This window comes from Astyanax mexicanus, chromosome 7 (assembly GCF_023375975.1).
Source record: "Astyanax mexicanus isolate ESR-SI-001 chromosome 7, AstMex3_surface, whole genome shotgun sequence".
Taxonomy (NCBI): Eukaryota; Metazoa; Chordata; class Actinopteri; order Characiformes; family Acestrorhamphidae; genus Astyanax; species Astyanax mexicanus.
Window position 1 is genome coordinate 25,543,589 of NC_064414.1, and position 26,851 is coordinate 25,570,439.

General features: G+C 36.5%; 1 protein-coding gene across 1 annotated transcript; it reads right to left on the reverse strand.

Annotated features, from left to right (window-relative positions):
- Nucleotides 1–16,251: 16,251 nt before the first annotated feature.
- Nucleotides 16,252–26,011, reverse strand: fam241a (family with sequence similarity 241 member A). Its single transcript, XM_007237992.4, has 2 exons — nt 25,768–26,011; nt 16,252–19,640 (listed from the first exon to the last, which is right to left on the reverse strand). The coding sequence occupies exons 1-2, from the start codon at nt 25,897–25,899 to the stop codon at nt 19,341–19,343; spliced, it is 432 nt and encodes a 143-aa protein (XP_007238054.3). The 5' UTR covers nt 25,900–26,011; the 3' UTR covers nt 16,252–19,340.
- Between the last annotated feature and the right edge of the window lie 840 nt (nt 26,012–26,851).

Genomic DNA, 26,851 nt, shown 5'->3' on the forward strand with positions numbered 1-26,851 from the left:
GAACAAAGCAAATTTACTTTCTTAGCACCCAACCTTTATACGCAGAGCAAAAAATATAGGTAAAACAATTATAAAAAGTAAACTTAAAGGAAAAATTTGGTGTGAAATGGACTTGGGGTGTAGTGAATCATGATAATGAGAATGAATGTTTGTCGAATAACCCACCTCCATTCACCCCCAGCATTTTGAAATACAGCGCTTTTAGCCGATGCTCCCAACAGGCTTACAATGCTAGCGATAGGGGCATAGCATTGCCCATACAAAGAAATCACTATTATTACACCATTTACAAGCTCAAAAGAGCTTCACATTTTATTAGTATTATTCTGAGGGCCCTGACATTCAAAACAAGGCATTGAGAACTCTGAAAGTGCACAGGTAGCTTATTTAAAAAAGCCTGTGTACCTTCATGATAAGTCGACTAATGAGCACGAATGAACAGGCAGGATATGAGAACAGATTGCAAAATGAATTGCTTGGAAATACTCCTCCATTATTTAAATGTAACAGCTAGTGTAACCTCTGCTTATATTGTCAAATTTTTATATCCCCACAGAATTCGTTCTTTAAAATGTTATTCAGCTCTATTCAAAAATGTGTGATTATTGTAAAAGGGCTGGGTTACACCTAGCCGGGTTGGGACCAATGACTGTATGGGTGGGACCAACTCTGTGAGCCCTTAGGGGCGGGTTTATTCAAATGAGTAGGCTGTCTCTAAACAGTCTTTCTCCCTCTTCTGGTCTCTATTGCGCAGACTCGGGTTTCAGGATCGCCAACATGGCGGAAGATTTTGGCTTCATTTTCATTGAGTGAATGGAACGGCGACACGGTTTCCATCTTTTTTACAGTCTCTGATAAAAACCTATAAACTTAGCCTAAAAGGTTTTACTACTAATAATAGTAATAGGTGGTTGCTAATAACTGAGTGCTATGATGTTGCTAGATGGTGGCTAGGTGGTTGCTATGTTTGTAAGTGGTTTCTGAGGTATCCCAGTGAAATGCTGTGGTATTGCTAAGTGGTAACTCCGTGGTTGCTATGCTTGTTTAAGTGTTGGCACTATAGACGGTCACTATTGTCTCACTATGGTTTTTGTGATAGTGTTTCTAATTGGTTGCTAAGTGGTTACTAGGTGGTAGCTATGCATGTTTTGGTGTTGGTACTATAGATTTGTAATGAGTGGGGAGCGGTACTCCTATCCAGAAGGTGCAGAGCAGCAGAATACAGTAAACTTGACAGGAACCCCTCAACACAGATGGAAAACAAAAACCCAAAAATGCAAAAGAAATCAAAAAGTAAACAAAGTTGGCCATTGAAGCTTGGCCGCCCCTTACAAACCGGGGAATAGACAAAACAAAATCGGCTTCTCAGAACTGAACGGGGTGTGTATAAGGTGGTTGTGGACTGAGCTGTGGGTCCACAAACAAAAAGGTAAACAAAGGGGACGCACAGACGGACGCACGCGCACAATGGATAGAAAGAGTGAACATAAGGGAGGGGGGAGCAGAGCAGAGAAACGCTCAGCCCTGGCTCCCACAAACGAGCGAGAGGGAGGGATAGGGGAAATTTGAAAAGGGAGGAGAAAGCCGACTATGCCCCCCAGTCACACTCCAAGCACAGGCAGGGGAGCGGCAACCGCCGTGGATAGAGCAGAGAGGAAACCAGAGCCAGAGCTCAGAGGAAAATCCGGCATAGATTCGTTCCGATAAGCTTTAAAGATCCAGAGGAACTGAATCTCAGGGTTTATATGGGGGCAAACCCAGGTGGAGTGGATCAGGTCTGATTAGGGGCTCGAGACCTCCCCCTGGCGGCCGATGAAGCCCTTGACCGGACCCCAGCCATTACATGGTAACTATTGTCTCACTATGTTATTGGCGATGGTTTTCTAATTAGGGCCCGAGCACCGAAGGCGCAGGCGAAGCCTGCACCGGAGGTGCAAAGCCCTATTGTTTTTGGTCCGTTTATTATTAGGGCCCGAGCACCGAAGGCGCAGGCGAAGCCTGCACCGGAGGTGCAAAGCCCTATTGTTTTTGGTCCGTTTATTATTATTATTTTTATTTTTAAACTTCGCACCCATTTTTGAGGCCTTTCTGATACTCGAAAACTCTTGCATTTTGGCACAGACGTCAAAGCCGGTGAAAAATTTTAAATTACATAGTTCACAGGTTTGGGCGTGGATCAGCAGCTCTATAGCGCCCCCAAACGTTGCCAGTGGCCGGGATAAAGTTTGTCCAATGTGCACCAACTTTGGTACGCTCATTGACCTCATTATACCGATCAAGAATCACTTGGATTTATTTGACTCCGCCTAACAGGAAGTCGGCCATTTTGGCAGGAAGTCGCAAAATAAAAAGTTTCCCGTGGTGTTTTGGGTGGGTTACGATGTTCGAAAACTCATAAAATTTCACAGGCCTATTGGGCATAGGCTGTACTTTGATGTAAAATTAGAATTTTTCATATTCATAATTTATCAGCTCTCTAGCGCCACCTATTTTATATGACATTTATAGAAAGCTCTTAGCCTCTTCTAAATTAGCAGACCCAATAATGCCTTTAAATGATTTCGAGAAATGTAAACATTTTTCTAATGTGGTGCTAAATGACTCTACAGCGCCCCCTATTTGGTTTAGGCTAATAAATTAGCGGTAGCTGTCTCAAATTTTCCCCAATGTTCAAAATTTTTGGTAGAAACATAGATATTACGATGCCACACATAATACCCATTGGCATGTATTAGCTCCGCCCAACAGGAAGTCGGCCATTTTGAAAAATGTTAAATTTTTAAACATTTTTCACATACTCATTCGAACTCCTCCTAGAGTCTTTGTCAGATTACAACTAAATGGTCTGTGGATAGTCTCCAGACATACGTGGTGCTAAATTGCGAAGGAATAGTCGATAGCTGAAACGATGACGTAATGGTGGGCAATTGATTTAATGGAGACACAACACTAAACCAAATAGAAACATTAGCATGGTCAGAATACAGCTGCTTGGAAATTCATGAAACTTGGCAAAAACATAAAAGACATCATTACACACATTTCCAGTGTTGATATGATTGACTCCGCCCAACAGGAAGTCGGCCATTTTGAAAAACGTGCATTTTACACACATTTTTTGCATACTTTGTCGAACTCCTCCTAGGGAATTTGTTGAATAATCTTGATATTTGTCAGCAATAAACTACTACCATCCGTGATGATAAATTGCGAAGGAATAGTCGATATCTTAAACGAGGACGAAATGGCGGACAGTTGAATTGCTGGAGATACCCCATTAAAATAGGAAGTAAATACATTCTGGTGTTGGTAGGTGTTTGAGGAGGTTAGACAGGTTGAAAACTCTCGAAACTTTACAGGCCTGCTTGATTTAAGCGGTCCTTTGATTAAAAATTGAAATTTCATAGATACATATTTCATTGGCTCTATAGCGCCACCTAGGTTTCAATGCATATTTGACATTACGGGAATGCTCAAAAACTCTTGAAAATTGTCAGATTCCATAAGATCTAAAAACACTTTACAAATATTGTGATAATTTTTTCATGTGTAGCTAGCGGACTCTATAGCGCCCCCTAATTCATTCGTTTAATAAATTAGCTGTGGATGTGTCACAATTTGTCTAATCTTCTCAAATTTTGGTAGGAGCGTAGATACTATGACTCTGCACATATTTGCAGTTAGTTTGTATTAGCTCCGCCCAACAGGAAGTCGGCCATATTGGATTTTGTAATTTTTTTACACTTTTTTTCACAAACTCATTTAAACTGCTCCTAAAGTCTTTGTCAGATTATCTCTAAATTAGCTGAGAATGAACATCAGACACAGTTGATGAAAATTGCCAAAGGAATAGTTGATCGCTAAAACGGTGACGTAATGGCGAGCAATTGATTGAATAGAGACGCAACACTAAACCAAAGTGAAACCGTGACACAGTCAGAACACAGATGATTAAAAATTCATGAAACTTGGCAAAAACACAAGAGACATCATTAGACACGTTTTCAGTATTGGTAGGACTGACTCCGCCCAACAGGAAGTCGGCCATTTTGAAATATCTGAATTTTGCATACATTTTTTGCGTATGTTGTCAAACTACTCCTAGAAATTTTGTTGAATTCTCTTGGTATTTGGTAAATATAAACATTGAACATATCTGATGATAAATTGTGAAGAAATAGTCGATATCTTAAACGAGGAGGGAATGGCGGACGGTTGAATGTTTGAGATGCCACATCAAAACTGGAGGTTGACACATACGTAATGCTAGGAGTTTTGAGGACGTTATAAGAGAGAAAAGCTCACAAACTTTGACTGGCCTGCTTATCTGAGGCTGTTGTTTGATCTAGAATTAGAATTTCAAATATATGTTTTAACAGCTCTATAGCGCCACCTGTATTTTAAATGGGTATTTATCTGAGGCTGTTGTTTGATCTAGAATTAGAATTTCAAATATATGTGTTTTAACAGCTCTATAGCGCCACCTGTATTTTAAATGGGTATTTCACATTTTTGGCAGGATAGAAAACTCTTGAAAATTACCACACTTAATAAGACCTCAAAATTACTTTCACCGGTTTCTCGGTTTGGCCCGGTACGATTTGCGCTGTTGTGCGAGGGCCCTACGTCCCCCTGTGACAGGGGGACAACTCGTTATTAGGGCCCGAGCACCGAAGGCGCAGGCGAAGCCTGCACCGGAGGTGCAAAGCCCTATTGTTTTTGGTCCGTTTATTATTATTATTATTATTATTCTGCCTCTTTGCGTCCATTTTTGAGGCATTTCTGATACTCGAAAACTCACGCATTTTGGCACAGACCTCAAGCTCGGCGAAAATTTTAAAGTTCCATAGAGGCTGGACTTTGGCGTTGTTCAGGAGCTCTATAGCGCCCCCAAACGTCGGCAGTGGCCGGGATGAAGTTTGTCCAACGTGCACCAACTTTGGTACGCTCATTGACCTCCTCATAAACAACAAGAATCACTAGGTTTTATTTGACTCCGCCCAGCAGGAAGTCGGCCATTTTGACAGGAAGTTGCAAAATAAAAAGTTTCCCGCTAAGTTTCGGAGGGGTTAAGATGCTTGAAAACTCCTAAAATTTTACAGAGCTATTTAGCTTAGGCCAAACTTTGACCTTCAGTTGGAATTTCGTAAATTCGTGTTTCATCAGCTCTCTAGCGCCACCTATTTTATATCACATTTATAAAAAGCTCTCAGCCTCTTGATAATTGGCAGATTCAATAAGTCTTTGAAATGATTTAGAAATATTTTGTCGTTTTTCTCATGTGTAGCTAGATGACTCTACAGCGCCCCCTATTTTATTTAGGCCATTAAATTAGCTGTAGCTGTCTCAAAATTTCTCCAATATTCTCGATTTTTGGCAACAACATAGAGAGTATCATCCCGCACATATTACCCATTGGCTGGTATTAGCTCCGCCCAACAGTAAGTCGGCCATTTTGAAATTTGTGGAATTTTTACACATTTTTCACGAACTCATTCAAACTCCTCCTAGAGTCTTTGTCAGATTATCTCTAAATTGGGCGTGGGTAGGCTCCAGACATACGTGGTGATAAATTGCGAAGGAATAGTCGATAGCTGAAACGATGACGTAATGGCAGGCAATTAATTTAATGGAGAAGCAACACTAAACAAAAGTGAAACCATGACACGGTCATAACACAGATGATTGAAAATTCATGAAACTTGGCAAAAACACAAGAGACATCATAAGACACATTTTTAGTATTGGTAAGACTGACTCCGCCCAACAGGAAGTCGGCCATTTTGAAAAAAGTGTGTTTTACACACATTTTTTGCATACTTTGTCGAACTCCTCCTAGGGAATTTGTTGAATACTCTTGATATTTGTCAGTAATAAACTACTAACACACCTGATGATAAATTGCGAATGAATAGTCGATATCTTAAACGAGGACGAAATGGCGGACAGTTGAATTGCTTGAGATACCCCGTTAAAACAGGAAGTAAATACATTCTGGTGTTAGTAGGTGTTTGAGGAGGTTAAAAAGGTTGAAAACTCTCGAAAATTTACAGGCCTGCTTGATTTAAGCAGTAGTTTGATCTGAAATTAAAATTTCATATATACGTATTTCATTGGCTCTATAGCGCCACCTAGGTTTCAATGCATATTTGACATTACGGGAATGCTCAAAACCTCTTGAAAATTGACAGATTGCATAAGACCTAAAAACACTTTACAAATATTTTGTCATTTTTTTCATGTATAGCTAGCGGACTCTACAGCGCCCCCTAATTTGTTCATTTAATAAATTAGCTGTGGATGTGTCAAAATTTGTCTAATCTTCTCAAATTTTGGTAGGAGTGTAGATAGTATGACCCTGCACATATTTGCAATTGGCTTGTATTAGCTCCGCCCAACAGGAAGTCGGCCATATTGGAATTTGTAATATTTTTACACATTTTTCACAAACTCATTTAAACTGCTCCTAAAGTCTTTGTCAGATTACCTCTTATTTCGCTGTAAATGAACAACAGACATATTTGATGATAACTGCCAAAGGATTAGTTGATCGGTAAAACGGTGACCCAATGGCGAGCAATTGATTCACTAGAGACGCAACACTAAACCAAAGTGAAACCATGACACGGTCAGAAAATAGATTTTTGAAAATTCATGAAACTTGGCAAAAACACAAAAGACATCATTACACACATTTTCAGCATTGGTAGGACTGACTCCGCCCAACAGGAAGTCGGCCATTTTGAAATATCTGCATTTTACACACATTTTTTGTGTACATTGTCAAACTACTCCTAGCAAATTTGATGAATTCTCTTGGTATTTGGTAAAAATAAACATTGAACATATCTGATGATAAATTGTGAAGGAATAGTCGATATCTCAAACGAGGACGAAATGGCAGATGGTTGAATTTTTGAGATCCCACATCAAAACAGGAGGTGAAAACCTAGGTAATGCCAGGTGTTTTGAGGAGGTTATAACGGAGAAAAACTCACAAAATTTGACCGGCCTGCTTATCTAAGGCTGTTGTTTGATGTAGAATTAAAATTTCAAATACATGTTTTTTAACAGCGCCATAGCGCCACCTGTATTTTAAATGGATATTTCACGTGTTTAACAGGATAGAAAACTCTTGAAAATTGGCACACTCAATAAGACCTCAAAATTACTTTTACCGGTTTCTCGGTTTGGCCCGGTACGATTTGCGCTGTTGTGCGAGGGCCCTACGTCCCCCTGTGACAGGGGGACAACTCGTTATTATTATTATTATTATTCTGCCTCTTTGCGTCCATTTTTGAGGCATTTCCGATACTCGAAAACTCACGCATTTTGGCACAGGCCTCAAACTCGGCGAAAATTGTAAAGTTCCATAGAGGCTGGACTTTGGCGTGGTTCAGGAGCTCTATAGCGCCACCAAACATCGGCATTGGCCGAGATGAAGTTTGTCCAACGTGCACCAATTTTGGTACGCTCATTGACCTCCTCATAAACAACAAGAATCACTTGGTTTTATTTGACTCCGCCCAACAGGAAGTCGGCCATTTTGACAGGAAGTTGCGAAATAAAAAGTTTCCCGCTGGGTTTCGGAGGGGTTAAGATGTTTGAAATCTCCTAAAATTTTACAGAGCTATTTGGCTTAGGCCAAACTTTGACCTTAAGTTGGAATTTCGTAAATTCGTGTTTCATCAGCTCTCTAGCGCCACCTATTTTATATCACATTTATAAAAAGCTCTCAGACTCTTGATAATTGGCAGATTCAATAAGTCTTTGAAATGATTTAGAAATATTTTGTTGTTTTTCTCATGTGTAGCTAGATGACTCTACAGCGCCCCCTATTTTGTTTAGGCCATTAAATTAGCTGTAGCTGTCTCAAAATTTCTCCAATATTCTCGATTTTTGGCAACAACATAGAAACTATCATCCCGCACATATTACCCATTGGCTTGTACTAGCTCTGCCCAACAGGAAGTCGGCCATTTTGAAATTTGTGGAATTTTTACACATTTTTCACGAACTCATTCAAACTCCTCCTAGAGTCTTTGTCATATTACCTCTAAATTTGGTGTGGATAGGCTCCAGACATACATGGTGATAAATTGCGAAGGAATAGTCGATAGCTGAAACGATGACGTAATGGCGGACAATTAATTTAATGGAGACGCAACACTAGACCAAAGTGAAACCATGACACAGTCATAAAACAGATGATTGAAAAATCATGAAACTTGGTAAAAACACAAGAGACATCATAAGACACGTTTTTAGTATTGGAATGATTGACTCCGCCCAACAGGAAGTCGGCCATTTTGAAATATGTGCATTTTACACACATTTTTTGCATACTTTGTCGAACTCCTCCTAGGGAATTTGTTGAATACTCTTGATATTTATCAGCAAAAAACTACTACCATCCGTGATGATAAATTGCGAAGGAATAGTCGATATCTTAAACAAGGACGAAATGGCGGACAGTTGAACTGCTTGAGATGCCCCATTAAAACAGGAAGTGAATACATTCTGGTGTTAGTAGGTGTTTGAGGAGGTTAAAAAGGTTGAAAACTCTCGAAAATTGACAGGCCTGCTTAAATTAAGCAGTACTTTCATCTGAAATTAAAATTTCTTGTATACGTATTTCATTGGCTCTATAGCGCCACCTAGGTTTCAATGCATATTTGACATTACGGGAATGCTCAAAACCTCTTGAAAATTGACAGATTGCATAAGACCTAAAAACACTTTACAAATATTTTGACATTTTTTTCATGTATAGCTAGCAGACTCTACAGCGCCCCCTAATTCGTTTGTTTAATAAATTAGCTGTGGATGTGTCAAAATTTGTCTAATCTTCTCAAATTTTGGTAGGATCGTAGATAGTATGACCCTGCACATATTTGCAATTGGCTTGTATTAGCTCCGCCCAACAGGAAGGCGGCCATATTGGAATTTGTAATATTTTTACAAATTTTTCACAAACTAATTTAAACTGCTCCTAAAGTCTTTGTCAGATTACCTCTTATTTCGCTGTAAATGAAAAACAGACATATTTGATGATAATTGCCAAAGGATTAGTTGATCGGTAAAACGGTGACCCAATGGCGAGCAATTGAGTCACTAGAGACGCAACACTAAACCAAAGTGAAACCATGACATGGTCAGAAAACAGATTATTGAAAATTCATGAAACTTAGCAAAAACACAAAAGACATCATTACACACATTTTCAGCATTGGTAGGACTGATTCCGCCCAACAGGAAGTCGGCCATTTTGAAATATCTGCATTTTACACACATTTTTTGTGTACATTGTCAAACTACTCCTAGCAAATTTGATTAACTCTCTTGGTATTTGGTAAAAATAAACATTGAACATATCTGATGATAAATTGTGAAGGAATAGTCGATATCTCAAACGAGGACGAAATGGCAGATGGTTGAATTTTTGAGATCCCACATCAAAACAGGAGGTGAAAACCTAGGTAATGCCAGGTGTTTTGAGGAGGTTATAACGGAGAAAAACTCACAAAATTTGACCAGCCTGCTTATCTAAGGCTGTTTTTTGATGTAGAATTAGAATTTCAAATACATGTATTTTAACAGCGCCATAGCGCCACCTGTATTTTAAATGGATATTTCACATGTTTAACAGGATAGAAAACTCTTGAAAATTGGCACACTCAATAAGACCTCAAAATTACTTTTACCGGTTTCTCGGTTTGGCCCGGTACGATTTGCGCTGTTGTGCGAGGGCCCTACGTCCCCCTGTGACAGGGGGACAACTCGTTGGTTGCTAAGTGGTTACTAGGTGGTTTCTTTGCTTGTATTGGTGTTGGTACTATAAATGGGCACTATTGTCTTTTGTGAAGGTGTTTCCAATTAGTTGCCAAGTACTTGCTGTGTTATTGCTAAGTGGTTGCTAATTGGCATTGAGATATGTTAATAACAATCTATTAAGGCCAATATTTCTGCGTGGAAACCTAAGCGTACCCTGCACTTAACCACGTGCTGCATCCCCACATGCACCTCCCAAAAAATGTCACTCTGCAACATGGCAGCAGCAGCTGTGATTGGCCCGCTGAGACTTGTGATCCCACCCACACCGTAACAAGGCTGCCCACATACCTGCCTTTGCAGTTTAAAATAAAGATTGACACACAGCTGCAGAAGTATAAATGTGGGCAGCAGCATAGGGCCTTTGTGTTGACCTGACACAGAAGTATAAACTAACCTTGAGGATCGAAAAATTAAGCTAAATTATCATGCAAAAAAGAGAAGATATTACATGAGGCAATAAAGCTATGTTGGCTTTTTTTAACATTTACAAATCAACCCTCATGGCTTTGTAAACAGCTATCTGCACCACTTATCATGAAGCACATCTTCATGAAAGCACACCAGCTGTCCCAGTACTGGAGAGAAGCAGAAAGAAAAGCTGTTAACTCACCTGCCAAAATGACTCTTTTTTTAAAAGTTTAATTTTTTTTAAACTACCCAGCAAGTCTATCACTGTAACATCACTGTTTTGATGCTCCCAGCTCTACTTTTCATTTTATGTTTTGTTAGTGTTTGTACTTTATATTAGTGTTTTGCTGGCATGAGTGGATCAAAATATGCAAATAAGAAAAATATTATACAGAAACGCCATAGAAATGTAATAAGACTGGTTGTCTGCAGCAACTGTGCTTATCGGTAGACAAAAGGGCACATTTCTTCACTAATCTACATCAAATCGGATTACTCTGAAGCATATCAGATGTTCCATTTTCCCAATTATTGTTCATTTAATTCATTTTCCTGCCCCTGCCCTTCTCTCCACTTTCCTCCAGAGCAGGAAAATGAGCAGTAGGAAGGGAGGAGGAGGACAGGAGCAGTATTATACATTTCTGGACACACCCAGTTTGAAACCAGATTGTGCAGCAATAAAGTGTATAAAGTTCTCATTAGTACCAGTTTGGGACTGGTTGCATTATTCCAAGTAATCTGGCTGGGCCTAGAAGCATGAGCGCGGAGCTTACCAAAGCACATGTTCTATCCTTGTGTATTTCTCGCTGTGAATGTTCTTCTTCTGCTAAGGGGTTTAAGTTTGGATGGGTGTAAGGACTGAGGACAGGCTTCGCCACCAGGAAAAACATTCACAAAAAAAATCCATAGGTGTTGTTACGTCAAACATTTCAAATCTTTTTTTGTGTTTTGGTACACAACCAAGAAATGCAAGCAGCTGATCTAAGATCATAACGTTTTTGTCCCTAAATATTTCTAAGTTAAAGTCTAATCTCTGATCTCAGAACTGTATTTGTTGTCAAACACGACTACATTGCCCCACTTTAAAAGATTGTACTAATTGTAACTATTTTTTATAACAAAATCACACACCGCTGGTGAAAAAAAATATATACTTAATAGTTCTTAAAACATATTTTGAAAAGGTCTAAGTATGCTGTAAATATACTAACAGATGTATGTACTTACTTAAAATATATAAAAAACATTAATATTATGCGTTCATCAAATGTTTAAAAGTAAACTTTGATCATACTTTTTAAAAAGTACAATATAGTGTATTTAAAAAAATAGACTGCAATGAAGTACATGTTAAGTTTAATGCAATTCAATTTACTTCTAAAATACTTATTCCCAAAAATATTTTTGTACATTGTTAGCAAAGTGTGTTAAAAACAACTGTTACAGTTAGTGATGGGACGATACACTTTTTTCAGCTCCGATCCGATACCGATATAAAACTGATATAAGATTGCCGATACCGATACAAATACCGATACTTTTAGTTTATTAATAGTACTATGATTAAGGTTAAATAATGAGGCTGAAACAGACCACACAGCCCTTTTAAGAGTATCCACAGGTGCATTTAATGTAAATGCATTCAAAAGTCATTTATTTGACACACTTCATATGCAATTACACAATAGTTTCCTTTCAAATAAAATGTTTGAATTTTTATTAAATATAAAAAAAAGTAAAATATTAAATACGTTAAATATTAAATTCAGGGCATTTTTTGCAACGGTTGTGCAGGAGACTTTTATTTTGACAGGTAGCGTAGAGGATTATCTGCAATAGCTAACGGCTAACTGGCGATGCTAACTGTATTTCCGAGCTAAATTAATCACTGTTTTTTAATAACAGATTGATTTCCTAGTGCTGGTTAGGGTTGGTAGGATCTGTGGTTTGATATTAGATGTGGATTATGGCTGTAGTTCACTTAAGATAGTTATTTATTACATTCACAATGCCGGAATGATTTTGCTAGCTAGGCTAACAGACTGCAGATCTTAATGGAGATGGCTAACGGCTAAGTGGCAATGCTAACTGTATTTCCGAACTAAATTAATGACTGTTTTTTAATAACAGATGGGTGTGTTTGTGCTGGTTAGTGTTTGTAGATGCTGTGGTTTTATAGGATATGTGGATTATGAATATAGTTTACTCCAGTCTGTAGTTCATACCTTCACAACACCGGAATGCAGCTGCTGTCAGTTCAGTGCTAGCTAGGCTAACAGACTGCTGGTGTTAATCTGTTTACCTCTCAGACGCTGACTTTACGTGTACCGTTCTGCTGTACAGCGTTTCCAAAGTGAAAACTCTCCAGATAATGGACTTTTTTTGTAGATAAACAGCTAAAGTTACTCAGTCAGCCGCAGACTGAAGCTGCTGGGGGTTCAGGGTAAACTGTTAAACTGGAATCCTGATCAGGGATGCGTTTTGTGTTAACGTTATGGTGGATTTATTGTTCAGCTCAAGCTTTGGACTGGAATATGGATCGGTAAGTGGATCGGCAGCGCCCGCCCGATATCCGATTCGTCGGATTACGTCAATATCGGCCCCGATACCGATATTGTATCGGATCGGTCCCATCTCTAGTTACAGTAGTTCACTTAAAGTACAATCATGCAACTTTTTAGACAGTAAATTATTACTACGTATTTAAAAAATATAGGTAATGTAAATTTTTAAAACGCTAAAAATTGTAGTACAGTATATTAAAATCTATTATTATACCCAACAAAGTATACTAGAAGTGTACTACTTACAAAAGACAGGAACAAGAAGCATATTTGTATTAATATATATAACATAAATTCTTAGTACATTCCTAATATACCTAGTGTATAATAATGATACAGTTGTAATACACATTAAATTTATTAGAATTTTACTGTAAGCATATTTTACTATTTATATTAAATATTATTAAGATTTATATTAATTTAAATAATTTTAGTATGTTTAAATGTCACTTAAGTATATTTAAAACAGTTCCATTTTAGAAAAGTTAAGTTCTTTAAGCACAATTCAAGTAAGACTTTTGTATTTTTTTTATACAGCTAAAGTATAATAAGTACAAAAAAGTTGTTCCATTTTAGCACTCTTTAAATATACTGATTAATAATGTGGCTACAAGTACACTTTAGTGCACTATAGCATAATAATGCTTAGTATACTTTAATCTACTTTATTTCACTAGGGACATGTTGCATTCCTTCATTACTTATTGCTTATAATTTGTCAAACCATTACCATTTGTGAAATGGAAGGAGCTCGAAAAAGACCTACACAACAACCATATGTCCAATGCCAAACTGTAAAGAAGAAGAAGATTTAAATAATTTTATTTTACATTGTTATAGATCCAAGGAAGTTTGGCAAAAAATGAAACAAATTGGTCTTAAAATAGAAATTAATATGTTTTCGGTATTTTATGGATTATTTAAAGAAAATATGTCAAAAGACTTTTTTTGGTTTCTCATATGTTTAGTAAAATCTTCCTTATGGAAGACAAGATGTAAGATGACCATTAATCAGTTTTTTGTTACTAGCAACATGGTGATCAAAAATATAAAAACTGAATTAAAAAGACTGAAAACTGTGAACATTTTATTTAAGGACAGTCGGATGTGGGACACTCTAACTCTTTAATCTGTGGATACCTCTTTGTCATGGACCCCTTTTGATGCACGGACTTATTGTCCCCCTCCCTTCCCCATTCAAAAAAAAAAAAAAAAGGTATAACTCCTTTTCCCTTCTCCCTTTTAATGTTATTTGTCTTTTTCTTCAGTATATGTTGGTGTTGTTCTGGGTAAGTAATTTTTAAGAAAATAATATTAATAGTTATTGTAATTGTAAATGCTCTTTTTGTGTGTGATATTGTAACTGTGAATATTTCTCAAATAAAGGCTTTTTTTCCAAAAAAAAAGAAAAAGAAAAAGACCTACTGTAGGTCTGCTGTCGGAGATTGAATTTATATTGGTCCTAAATTGGAAACATATCTGAGCCAAGGACAACACGAATGTGTGCGGTCAAATCTAAATCGGTCAAATCTAAATTCATGTGTCTTTTGCTTTTATGCGTGCGCTATGTGCTTCTCTCTCGTACCCACACATCTCTTAGTGCAGCTGTGCAGCTATAGCTGCAAAAACAGCAAAAGCAAACCACCTGGTCTTTTTTCACTCCTTGACCTGAGCATGTACTTCAGACCAGCAGTTTGCACTGCACTTGAGCAAAAGATGCTCCATATATGAGCTGCTAACTCATCCATTTCTTCTTTATAAAGCTATGAGTCGTCTCTCAAATATGACTTTTTTTTTTTTTGGTGAAGAAGGCAACACTTATATACATATGCACATGTGAGGCATTTCAGGGGTGTTTCAATTTATAATGTATAAAATCATAAAAAGAAAGAAACCATTAAATAAACATTAGCACTTTTAAGCATACCACTCAGTGTGGTATAGTGTAGTTTGGAACAAGATAAAAGATAACTACAGTTATCTGTAGTTTGGAGTTTTGAAGAGAAAAAAATGGGAATTCTGGTTGTTGTACACACAACCACACACACCCACACACAAACACACACAAACCCTTCCATTCAAATAGGTCGGACTGTACACGCCCACAATCAAGCCATCATAGCAGCAGCCCAGACTGCACAGTCATTGTGAAACCATAAAACTGTGTTTATAGTTCTTTACGGACATCATGACACGACACTGGTTCCAGAAGTCCTTAGTATTGAGTAACCTTAACTGACAGCCTCCGCAGACTCTTGTGTCAGCAATCTGCTTCCACAGTCAGCAGACATTCTGTGCACAGATTTTCACAGGTCTCTTTTAATCCCATTGCTTTGCCACCACAGTTGGTCTATATATACCTTCATGTTGTGTATGCAACACAATAAACTTCAAACACACGAAAGCAGGTCAAATCTATAATCAAATCAGTATCATTCACACAATTATAGCTTTTCCAACACACCAGGAGAGCTGAAAAGTGTGCAGTATTTCTTTTAATACTATTTTACATTTGCATTCAAAAATAAAAGACACAAGATAACTTGAGAAGACATTATTTGTTCATGTTGGCTTATAAGGCTTTTCTTTAATCTCGGTTAAGGAATAAATGTTCCTGCATTACAGTTTTTTTCCAAGTAACTACAGTTTTTATTCCTAAATATGATAAAAAGTGTTTTAAACCGCAAAGAATTAGTACAAATGAGCTTGCATTGCTGTGCCTTATTTGTTCTGTAGTGCTGACCTGCCCTAATGTCTGAGTTGCTGATTTTTTTTTCTAGTGCAGTCGGTCGGGCTTAGATGCTGTTTTATTGGCTAGTTTATGATTTATTCTGATGGACACCAAGATTTGTGTGGAGGAATGGGCGAAAATCCCTGCTGCAGTGTGTGAAAACCTGGTAAAAACTACAGGAAACATTTGACCTCTGTAATGGCAAACAAAGGCTACTGTAAAATTTTAACATTGAGTTTCACGTGTTTAAATACTTTTTTGCAGCAGTGACACACAAATAAATTATTAAAAAATCATACATTTCGAATTTCCGGAATTTCTTTTAGATTATGTCTCAGTGGATATGCACCTAAGATGTTTCAGACCCCTCCATGTGGAAGAAGTGGAAGAACTTGCAAAGTCTCAGGGCGTTCAAATAATTATTTTCCTCACTGTATGTAGATAGAATAATCTAGAATAGACTAAATGCTTTATACAAATGCTTTTTAAAGGGCAGCAATCAGGAGACTGGATACACTTTTCAAATGTCAGGAATGTGATGTGGTTTTGTACTAAATAGTAATATTAGTTGTGTTTAGGAACTGTAACTGTGACAAATCTAACTCTGCACTAAATGAACCAGATGATATATATATATAGACCTTCGTATGTATAATATATTGCATCAGTACTAACTAGCAACAAAATCCTAATACTAATCAAACAGTACACTTTTATTTCTTTAAAAACATTAAATAAACTTTATTCAGAATCCCAAATATTCAAGTCAAGTATATTGTAGTTACAGATGCAAAATCCTTTCAAAAAATGTTTAATTTCAAATAAATTCTCCCAAAAGACTGATAGAAAATACAGCATGAGGCATAAATGATCATCCAAATTCATGGCACAACGCGTATTCAATGAGGCAAGAGGGTAAAACCGTAAACTGCACTGATGCGCGTTTGTACACAGAAAGAAGAAGGGAAAAATATACCTATTACTGTGATGAATTACAGTGATAGTGAAACAGTACACCTGTGCTACAGCCCTGCATTCTTAGCTCAGATTCACAGAAAATCTTATTTAGAGAAATAATTCATACCCGCGAGGCAGAAAAAGACATTTCTGCAGTGAAGCATATGCCCGTAATCATATAAAGAGCAGCTTAAAGAGCAGCTTAACCCATTTCCTTTCCAAGAGTTATAGTTTTCATCCCATTTTAGAAGATAAATATTATGCAAATACTGAACAAGTATTTTCATAACTTTCATCTAGAACATGAGTGTAATAAAATCGAAAGCATTAAAAGAACAAAATTCTCTCACATTAATGTACATAGCCTCTTTTATAGTTTTCAGCTTTGCGAAGCACTTGGCAATTTTAAATTTTTCATTATATGCATTTTTTTTTATATTTTATAAACGGTCATTTTATAAATAATATTGTTTGTAATGCATTTACAATCAATAACAATAGGACTCTTAGGTTTGATTCCAATGTATGTTAGGCAGCAACGTAAGCATTTAAGTGCATAATATTCTTATTACACAATAAATACAGTCAGTGTCTGTTCTTGGGGATAAGCTCTGTTTCTCTGCAGTAAACAGGTGTAGATGATTGTAATCTTAATGGAGGTAATGCGTTGCATGTTCACATTGCAAATTGCCTTTACTGTTGAGACAGAGGGAATGATTAACTAACAAGTTGGGTTTAAATAGACCTTATATTACATTACATTACATTATCAATTTATCTTTCAATATACGTACATGTCATCATTTCTGTAGGTCTTCATATTATCCATAATGCTTTTCTTAAATGTCTTAAAAAATGACAATATTGTTGACTATTATGGACAATTTATCATCCTTACAAATATAGCCAATCATTTTTCTGGTCAGGTTCTCAGATAATAAAGGGGCTAAGGGAAGCCTGCCATCTAGTGCACCTGTACAGACTACACAGGAATGACTAGAAGGCAAATAAGTTCAGGACAATGTTTCTCAACCCAGGTCCTGTTAATGAGCCTGTAATTTGGATCAGGTGTGTTGAAAGCTGGGGAAAACACTAAAATGTGCAGAGCAAGAGGCCTCCAGGACCAGGATTGAGAAACAATAATTTAAAATACATCCATAAAGCCATGCAGCATTTCTCCTCCTTCAATATAGAAAGTATTACTAATATGTACCATTTTGTTTGAATAAGGTACAATTTGTGTTATTTTGTATAGTTTAAAGTGCTGTTCTTCAACATCCATGCTAGTCAGGAAAATGCATTCATTCACAGTCAATAAAAACTGATAGTCAGAAAAAGCATGCATATATGCAAAGCACCTCACTTAGTGCATACATAACAGTAAAGATTTCTTCACTATATTACAGGCTGTCAATCCCATCCCCAAAGTTATTCATCATTGACTAGAAAAAAAAACTTTGCTTTATAGTGCTCTGTAGAAGCATGGGGAGTGCTTGTTTATAATTCCCTTGCATTATAGATGATATATGAGCTTTTATTTAATCAACAATTCATCGCTGCTGGAATAAAACCTTGTACCTTCAAAATGGAAACTTTTCAGACAAAGTAAAGAAAAACAAAAAAAACTCTTAAATTAATTGAATGAAGGTTGATTCGATTTTTGGATCATTTTTACTGGTGCAGTTCTACTAAAGTTGTCTTGAAAAGTACAAGGCCAGCTGATTCTCTAAATGATAAATTACTTTAAAAAAGACAAGGTTTTGATATCATAGTGATAAAATATGTATACAGCAAATTAGGACTTATAAATAGATTTTTGCAAGGCACTGTATAAGTTTACTAGGAATGCACACTCATATCGGAATCTGCAAATCATTTCTTCAAGTACACTGATCAAGCATAATATTACGGCCACCTTCTTTATGTTTCTATACCCATTACACATTTGTCGTAGTACATTGTAGTTCTGTGATTAAAGACTGTAGTCATGTGGCCACTGATGAAGAACTGGAGGATGACGCAACACAAACTGTGCAGCAACAAATCACAGAGCTACTGTTTCTGACTTTAATTTCCCTATAAGATGGAGCAGCTACAGCAGGTAGGAGTGTCTAATAGAATGGAGGACAGTGAGAGAACATAGTGTTTAAAAACTCCAGCAGCACTGCTGTGTCTGATCCACTCGCTCTGTGGTGGTCTTTCCTGTGAGGTCCTGACCATTGAAGAACAGAATGAAAGGAGGATAATAATAAAGTATGCAGGTAAGGAGATACTGGACTACAGTCTTTAATTAAAGAACTACAAATGGTTCCTATATGCTACTCAGTGGAGCTGAAAATGGATAATGGGTGTAGAAACAAATATATGGTAATAATACTAGGCTTGATCAATGTATAACTAGATGGTTATTTACATAGCTACATTTGGTCTATATTTCCAACGGATATTGAATAATACATTCATTCTATTCAACAGCAAACCTGCATTTTATTCACCCACATTTCTAAGCCTGTAGTTTAAAATATCCATTATGATTTGGTACCAATTGCTACATTCTGTGAATATGAAATCATCTGTACTGACAGTTGCGTGCACTAATTGCTATCACATTTCAGCTATGGCCCACAATTCCGATATCAGTGCATCCCTAATGGATATGTAGTCATTTGAGACTGGCAAAGGGCAAATGCCCAAAAACATCATTCACGATAATGCTCTCTCTACAGACATTCATTAAGCTGATCTGTGTCAGGGCAGAGCCAGAGAGCTACCATTTCTCTCCTTTGCCACAAAGCTGGCACTTGTTCATCTGTCCTTTATCATGCCTGTCCCGCATAGGCCTTCTACTTCTGAATGTAGATGATGACAATGCACAGAGTTCCCACAAGGCCAAGGGCCTGGATGCCAAGGAACCAGAGGAGAGCCCAAAACAGCAGGACCACCACAGGCTCTACTATCTTCTCCCCAAAGTAGAGCTGAGTGAAGCCGATGCCTCGCAGACACTTATTCAGCTCTCCAAAGAGAGTGCCCAGCCTCTCGCAGTCGTCCACCTGCGCTGCATCTGGGGCAGGAGCTGCTGAAGCTTGAGGCTCCGGTTCACGGTTGGAGTGGCCTGGGGGTCGCGCTCTAGCCCGTAGGTAATTCTGAGAAAGAAAAACAGGGTTTAGGCAAGATGGCATTTTCAAATGTATGCTTATTTTACATTTAGGGCATTTACACTTCTAAAAGTACAGACCAGAGCCAAAGATAACTTTTTGATACAAATGTTTCATTCTAGATACCAGAAGTCATGCACATACTGTAGAAAAATAAGCATAGCAGATTAGTCTTGGGTTCCTTTTTTTTCTTCTGTTTATAAACAAGGGTTAATCTACAGTTAAAGAAGATACAGGAATCATATATATAAATCTGTCAAAATTTAAAGGCAGAATTTAGCACACCACCATAAAAAAGCAACTCGCATAACAGACAACATTCTACAAATCAGTGTCAAGTACAGGGAGATGCACACCATCAGTTCTTTTTCTTCTTCTATTGTTTATTGGGTGATGATAGCCTTTTTCAAAGTCACTATGTCGTCATGTCCAGCTCTGAATAGCAGCTGACCCTACTTCCACCTGCACTGTTTAACAGAGTTTGAACAATTAAAAAAAATGTTTTCACCCTGCATACAAACGGGACCATGGTTGAATTGATCTGGAAGCCTTAGTAAAGAAAAGTGTATTTACGTATATATTTTTAAAATTATACTTAACATGGAAAAGTACATACTTTTTAAAATTAAAAACATATACTATTTTGGAACAACTTATGTCAACTTAAGTATATTTCAATTGTAATTATTCAAACACAACTTCTTTTACAAACTTTTTTAAACACCTTTTTTAATACACTTGAAATATATTGTAAATATACTACTTACATATTGTGTACACCTTAATGCTACTGGGGAAAAAAAATAAATAAAGTGCACTTAAGCAGTATTTAATGCACCTACATATATTTTCCATTAACACAACGTATAATTTATAGAATACTGCTTAAAAGTTCATTTTTATGAAATACAAAGAAAGTGTATTTAATATGTATTTTCATAAAGTATATTAAATTGAAAATGCACTTAATGCTCTTAAAAGTATATTTCCTTTTCACAAGGGAAGAGAGCCCGACCATACTGTGCCTATTTTGGTCCTTTGGTCTGGGCTGTGGTTTGTGGAAACTTTCTCACCTGCTATTTTGGTCCAGACCACATGAGGCATAACAGAGTGCTATGACAATCACTAGCAAGATGGTGGCACAAGCGAGCAAAAATAAAATCTTTAAATATTATGGTAACCACTAGATTACCCTAGTTAGTGTCTAGATTCAATGTTTTATGGTCATTTTCTTGACAAAAAAGCATAAAAAAATGCATTGTCTCAGTAGCTACCTAGTTAGCAAGTTCCACCCTAAATGGCGCAACATACGGCAGAGCCTGCAAAATTTAAGGTGGAACGGAAACATGAAATAAAATAAAAGCTTATTTCAGCTCCCCATCACAGAGGAATTAAGAAATGGACAATAATAATGAATAGCTGCAGCACCTGCCCCTTTTCTGAAGACACACAATGCCCTAAAATTTACTAGTTCACCAGCAGCTAGGTTGGTGAATTTTAGCGCTTCACTGCTCGCATTTATATCTGTGTCAGGTGCTTGAAGAATTGTGCCTAGTATTTGGGGGGAGGATTTCAATTGTAACTCTGTTTCAAGGGCAAGGGTTTTACTTTGTTAGCCCTGTCAGCTGTATTAGGGCCATTTAAAACAACTCACCAAGGATCTGTATACTTTGGAGCCGCAAAAAACCTTCAAGCACATGTTTAGTTAGATTTCTAGTTCGATTTTAATTATTAACTTTGTCATGTTAGGGTCGATTTTTAGTGGGGGAACTATTTTGAACCCAAGATGTATATTTAAAAACTTTCAAAAAAAAGATTCAGACATTACTAATTCACAGATTTTGTCAATACGTAGGAATATTGCTTTAAATATTGTATAAATATTGTTATATTTATAGCTATTCAGATATAATTTAGACCCTAACAGGGATAACTTTAAAAAAGCCTACCTAAAACCCTACTTGAAGCATATTTGACATTCTGCAAGGCTGTTTGAATTAAATAAGAGTTATCATCAGTCTATGATGTGGTTTGAAACAACATAAAAATGTGAGATATGTAATTTAATTCTCATTAACATTAATAAAGTGCCTTAAATTAGAAAAACTTCATCTCTCTCCATGATCAAGACTGTATGTCCATTTCAAATCACACTGTGATTTACACTAGTATGTCGGGAGATTGGGTATTTCTTTATTGGTAAAACTGATGACTACTACTACCAAACTACTTCTACCAAACCCTCAACATCTCTCATTTTGCTATGTTCCTGTTGCAAACTGTTTAACCATGATAAAGCAACTTTCCTTTAATCAATGTCATAATTTTAGGGCTTTATTCTTAAAATATTACAAACAAATTTAATCTAGTTCTTAGTAGTAAACTAATATGATTTAATTCTCAAAATATTATGACTTTATTGCCTGGGATTAGGCTGCCTTTGTGAAAAGTATAGATGTATATGTAGCTGTACTATCAGAAAAACTGGGGCAGCTTTCTTATTTTAGTTTTCATGGAATAAAAAACTGCATAGCTCCAAGTCTGTGATGCATGACATCATCTCTAGGAATTTACAGAATGCCTAGGATTTACATGTTGGAAGAGCAGCAGTATGTGTATTTGCATGTGCATTACTAAATCTGATTTCTTTCTATGTAACAGGTGTGTCTATCTATTTTTAATAGTTTTCATGACTAGGATTCAGGAACCCATATAATGTTGACAATATACAATATGCATGATATAACAAGTATAAACAGCATGCCCCTATATGGACGGTAAAATGCCTGAAGCCTGTTGTTGTGGGTCATTGTAATGTCCTTTGCCGTCCTCAAACGAGGATGTGAAGTGGTCAAACTCAGAGTAAGGATGAAAGGCAATGTTGGCCAGTTTTTAAGATATGGATTAAGCCTGGTTTTAGATTACACTGCAATGTCAATGGTTAATTACAATAAAAATGTATTTTTAATAAAACCCACTTGAACCTTGTTTGTAAGGCCAGCTTTCAGTTCATCACTGTTTTACTATTTAACATATGCTATCATGACGTGCATGTTTATATACTGTGTATGTTCATGTAGGTAATTCTTAAGTCATAAGTCTTATGATGTTTAAATTCTCAATTTAACTTTCAGAGCTTGTAATTGTGCTGCATTCTATTCCTTAACAAGGAACATGAAAAGATGAAGGAAATAAAATATCTTAAGTAAACGCTCTAAGTATAAGGCATTGTAAAATATAACACAATGTAAAATAACTGTAGATACTAGGGATGTAAGGAAATATTGTTATTGTATCATATTGCAATATTTTTTGTTCTGAAATACTGTAAAGAAAAAAAAAACTATACATTTTTAATTATTAGTTTACATGTAAAGATTGGTGTCAGAAAGTGGCACATTTAGTGTTGTGTTGTGTTGAAACCCCGACCAATAGAGGGCAGTCTTACTCTTCTTTTTTTTAATATGATAGAGTTTTTTTTTTATATATTTTGACTTTTTTGTAAAATTTGATTTAAACAATTACAACATATTGTTTTGCTTACAATATTGCAATGCATATCTTGTATTATTGCTATGCATTTAAGTTACAAGTTACAAGTTACTGCGGTCCAGTGAAACATCCAGAGAACTGTATTATCTAAACAATTTGTAAACAGTTTGCACCACTTTTATGGTGATTCCAAGCACAGAATGTCTATCATTATGTCCCTGATTGTCATTTGTAGCACTGTCCCAGGTTAGCATGGTTAGTGATACCAGTTCATCATAACAATGCTTTATGGAGTATTTTGAACATCAAACCACAATGCCACAGATGGCCCAAAACACAATGGCCACAGATAGCCGTTGTGTGTGTAAAACTGACTTAAATACCTGTAAAAGAACTGCTTTTACAACTACTGATCTTGGTGAAATGCAATTCAAGTAATTAAAATGTACTATTTGAAACAGACGGACAGAGAGCAGAGTTTAAATGGAATGCAGCATAACAGACCAACTGAACCTGTAGGTAGAATCCAGTGTGTTTGAGAAGAGAAAGCAAAAAACTTGTCAGGAATCACACCCACCAGGAGAACTGCTCATTATTGGTTTAGGCCAAAAATTTTTATTGAATGTCTGTTTACAAATTATCAACATAATTCCTCTTTAAGCCAAAAGCCATTACTATAAATCTACATGCTGAATTCATTTTGCAGTTGTGGATTTTGTAATCACTCATAGATAACTAAAATCTTGATCTTGATTTTGATCTGAGCTTTTAGTAAAATGGCGATGGTATCTATGTTGTTATTTTGGTTACTAGTGCTAATAATACTAGAGTTACTCCAACAGATTTCACAAACAATACATTTATGAAATCACTATGCAATTTTCTGTTGAGACAATGCATGTGTGTGTATATCAACTATACCACCTGTAACATCTCTAATTAAAAAATCTATTCAAAGACTAGCTTTTGTTGGTGGCTTAAGATTTTTTGTTGGTGTTTAAGATGGTCTAAGCTGGTCTTTGGTCTAGTCTATACTGGAAAGCCAGCTGGTTAACCCGCTCTTGATATTGCTGGTAAAGCTGGTTAACCAGCTTGGCTTGTGGTCAAACATGCTTATTAAAGTCGTCATGCTTATGCCAGTCATGATGATTACATAATAGATTTACGGTTCAATCTATTGACATAACCTCAATCATTTTTGATGTGATCGATATTGCCTATTGTATTAAGGAGAGTCCATTACCCAATACATGTTTTTGTTTATTTAAACAGCATTGTTATTTTATCTATTTAATTTAAGAAAAATATTTAAAAAAATTAAATGTAATTTTGTATATTCCAATTTTTACAACAGTTTACATATTAACTCACTAAATATCAGTACTTTTCACTTGTAACATTTAAATTTGGACATTTAAATCATTTAAAACATTAAGCTGTTTGTTTTATTTAAAGAGATGGAGGGCATGAAAAAAATTGACTAATCAAAAAATCAAAACAATAACGATCATTCGACTAACAAAATAATCATTAGTTTCAGCCCTAATTATCATTACATACAGCTTTGGAAAAAAATAAGAGACCATTTCTCACCAGTTTCTCTGATTTTACTATTTATAGGTATATGTTTGAGTAAAATGAACATTGTTGTTTTATTCTATAAACTACAGACAAAATTTCTCCCAAATTCCAAATAAAAATAGTCATTTAGAGCATTTTCTTGCAGAAAAGGAGAAATGGCAGAAACAACAAAAAGATGCAGAGCTTTCAGAGCTCAAATAATGCAAAGAAAACAAGTACATATTCATTAGGTTTTAAGAATTCAGAAATCAATATTTGGTGAAATAACCCTAATCACAGTTCAATCTTGGCATGATCTCCTCCACCAGTCTTACACACTGCTTTTGGATAATTTTATGCCACTCCGGATGCAAAAATGTAAGCAGTTCAGCTTGGTTTGATGGCAGATGATCATCCATCTTCCTCTTGATTATATTCCAGAGGTTTTCAATTTGGTAAAATCAAAGAAACTCCTAATTTTTAGTTGGTCTCTTTTTTCCAGAGCTGTATATCAGTGGTCTGATATTATATTAAAATGACTATTAATATTGTTTATTTAATATAGTTATTGTTATGGGCCTATTCATGCTGGGTCATACAGATTTCTATCTTGGTCAGGGTAAACATGCTTGTAATCTAGTTAAACCATCAAACAAAAACATACCATATGCTGGTCAAGTTGACCAACCTGACCGCACTGACAGAGCCTATGCTGTTTTTTCAGAGGGGGGTATTTGTTGTAGTGTGTACTCTGTAAATTACCTGTGTGTTTTCTATTTGTTTAGTTTTTATTTAATCTAGCTACACCTCCTATGTCTGGACTACGGTGTACTGGAGCTATAAGTGTATTAATGTTCTATATTTCTCTTTAATATGATATTCAGGATTTTAAATGCTGTTTTACAGTGTTGAGGAATAGGACGGCGGTCTAACTCTGGACTAAACGGATGTGATCAGAAGCGAGTATCGGGTCTATTCTCAGTGAGAGTGAGAGCAGGTGAATGGTCAGGTGTAGGGAACAGTCAGGCTCCAGTAATCGAGGTTTATCAGCAGCGCTGCTCACCTGCTCGGAGACACAGCCGCTGTACGGGGACCTGCGCGGACCCGCCGCCTCCAGCAGACCGCGGCGCTGAATCCCGGCGGTGTCATTAACAACAGTCACAGGAGCTTCACTGGGAATCCTGGGTTTCTCCATCAGCAGAACTAAATCTCCAGATTAACGCAGCGCTGAAACGCGGCCGACTGGCTGCTCTCTGTTTCACTTCGGCTTCCGGTCTTTTCTGTCAAACACAGCACTCAGTGACGTCACCCAAAGCGAGGTGGCCATGTTGCCAGGTTGGATGTTTATGCGCCCAAATTGGCAGGTGGACAAAATCTGGGCAGTTTTTTCAGAATCTTTCATTTACATACAAATTATCAAAACATGCTTTATCAAAAGTGTGAAAAGTATTCAAATTGAATAATTTCCCTGTACAGTGCAATTTCAAACAAACAAAAAAAACAACAACTTTGAAACAAAAAAATAAAAATAAATAAATAAAAAGTATTCAAATTACTAAGATAGATATGTACAGATACTAGGGTTTTAAAATAGTTCTGTAGAAGTTGAAGTTTCAAATTCAAGAAAAGTCAAAACTGCTTAAAATATAAAGGCAAATCTGGCCATAACATAGTGTACCAATCTTGATAGTTATTTACACAAGATAGCTGATTAGCTAGTATAAAACTGAACTCTTTCGTTGATTTTGTGAGTAAATAATAAAACACTATGATATTGCAAAGCATCAAATTCCCATTAATCCCATTAATTAAAAGCCATAATGACTGTAATGTTATATTAAATTGTTGATGTTGATAAATTTGGGATGCACAAGGCTCCCTGTTTCAGCTGTATACAAGCCCATTGAAAATCAATGCATTTTAGTACAATGTACATATATTAAAGAAGCTTAGTTTGGACATTTTGCTCAAATTCAGTAAAGTCTTTTGAGCCACAGGAATCTTCATACCAGGCTACACACGTCTGCTGGATTGTGACGTGACGTGCAGGTGTGATGATTTGTGTATAAACTAAAAGGGTGTCAGAATGGTATTGTTACTTCTCGTCCATCCACAATCAAATTAACGGAATGAAACAAAAAGCTAAA

Excerpts from the sequence above, each read along its gene's own strand:
- fam241a (XM_007237992.4), bottom strand. The coding sequence starts at position 25,899 with ATGGAGAAACCCAGGATTCCCAGTGAAGCTCCTGTGACTGTTGTTAAT. Across the intron at positions 19,641-25,767 it reads GCGGCTGTGTCTCCGAGCAG|AATTACCTACGGGCTAGAGC; the intron begins GTGAGCAGCGCT and ends TTTCTTTCTCAG.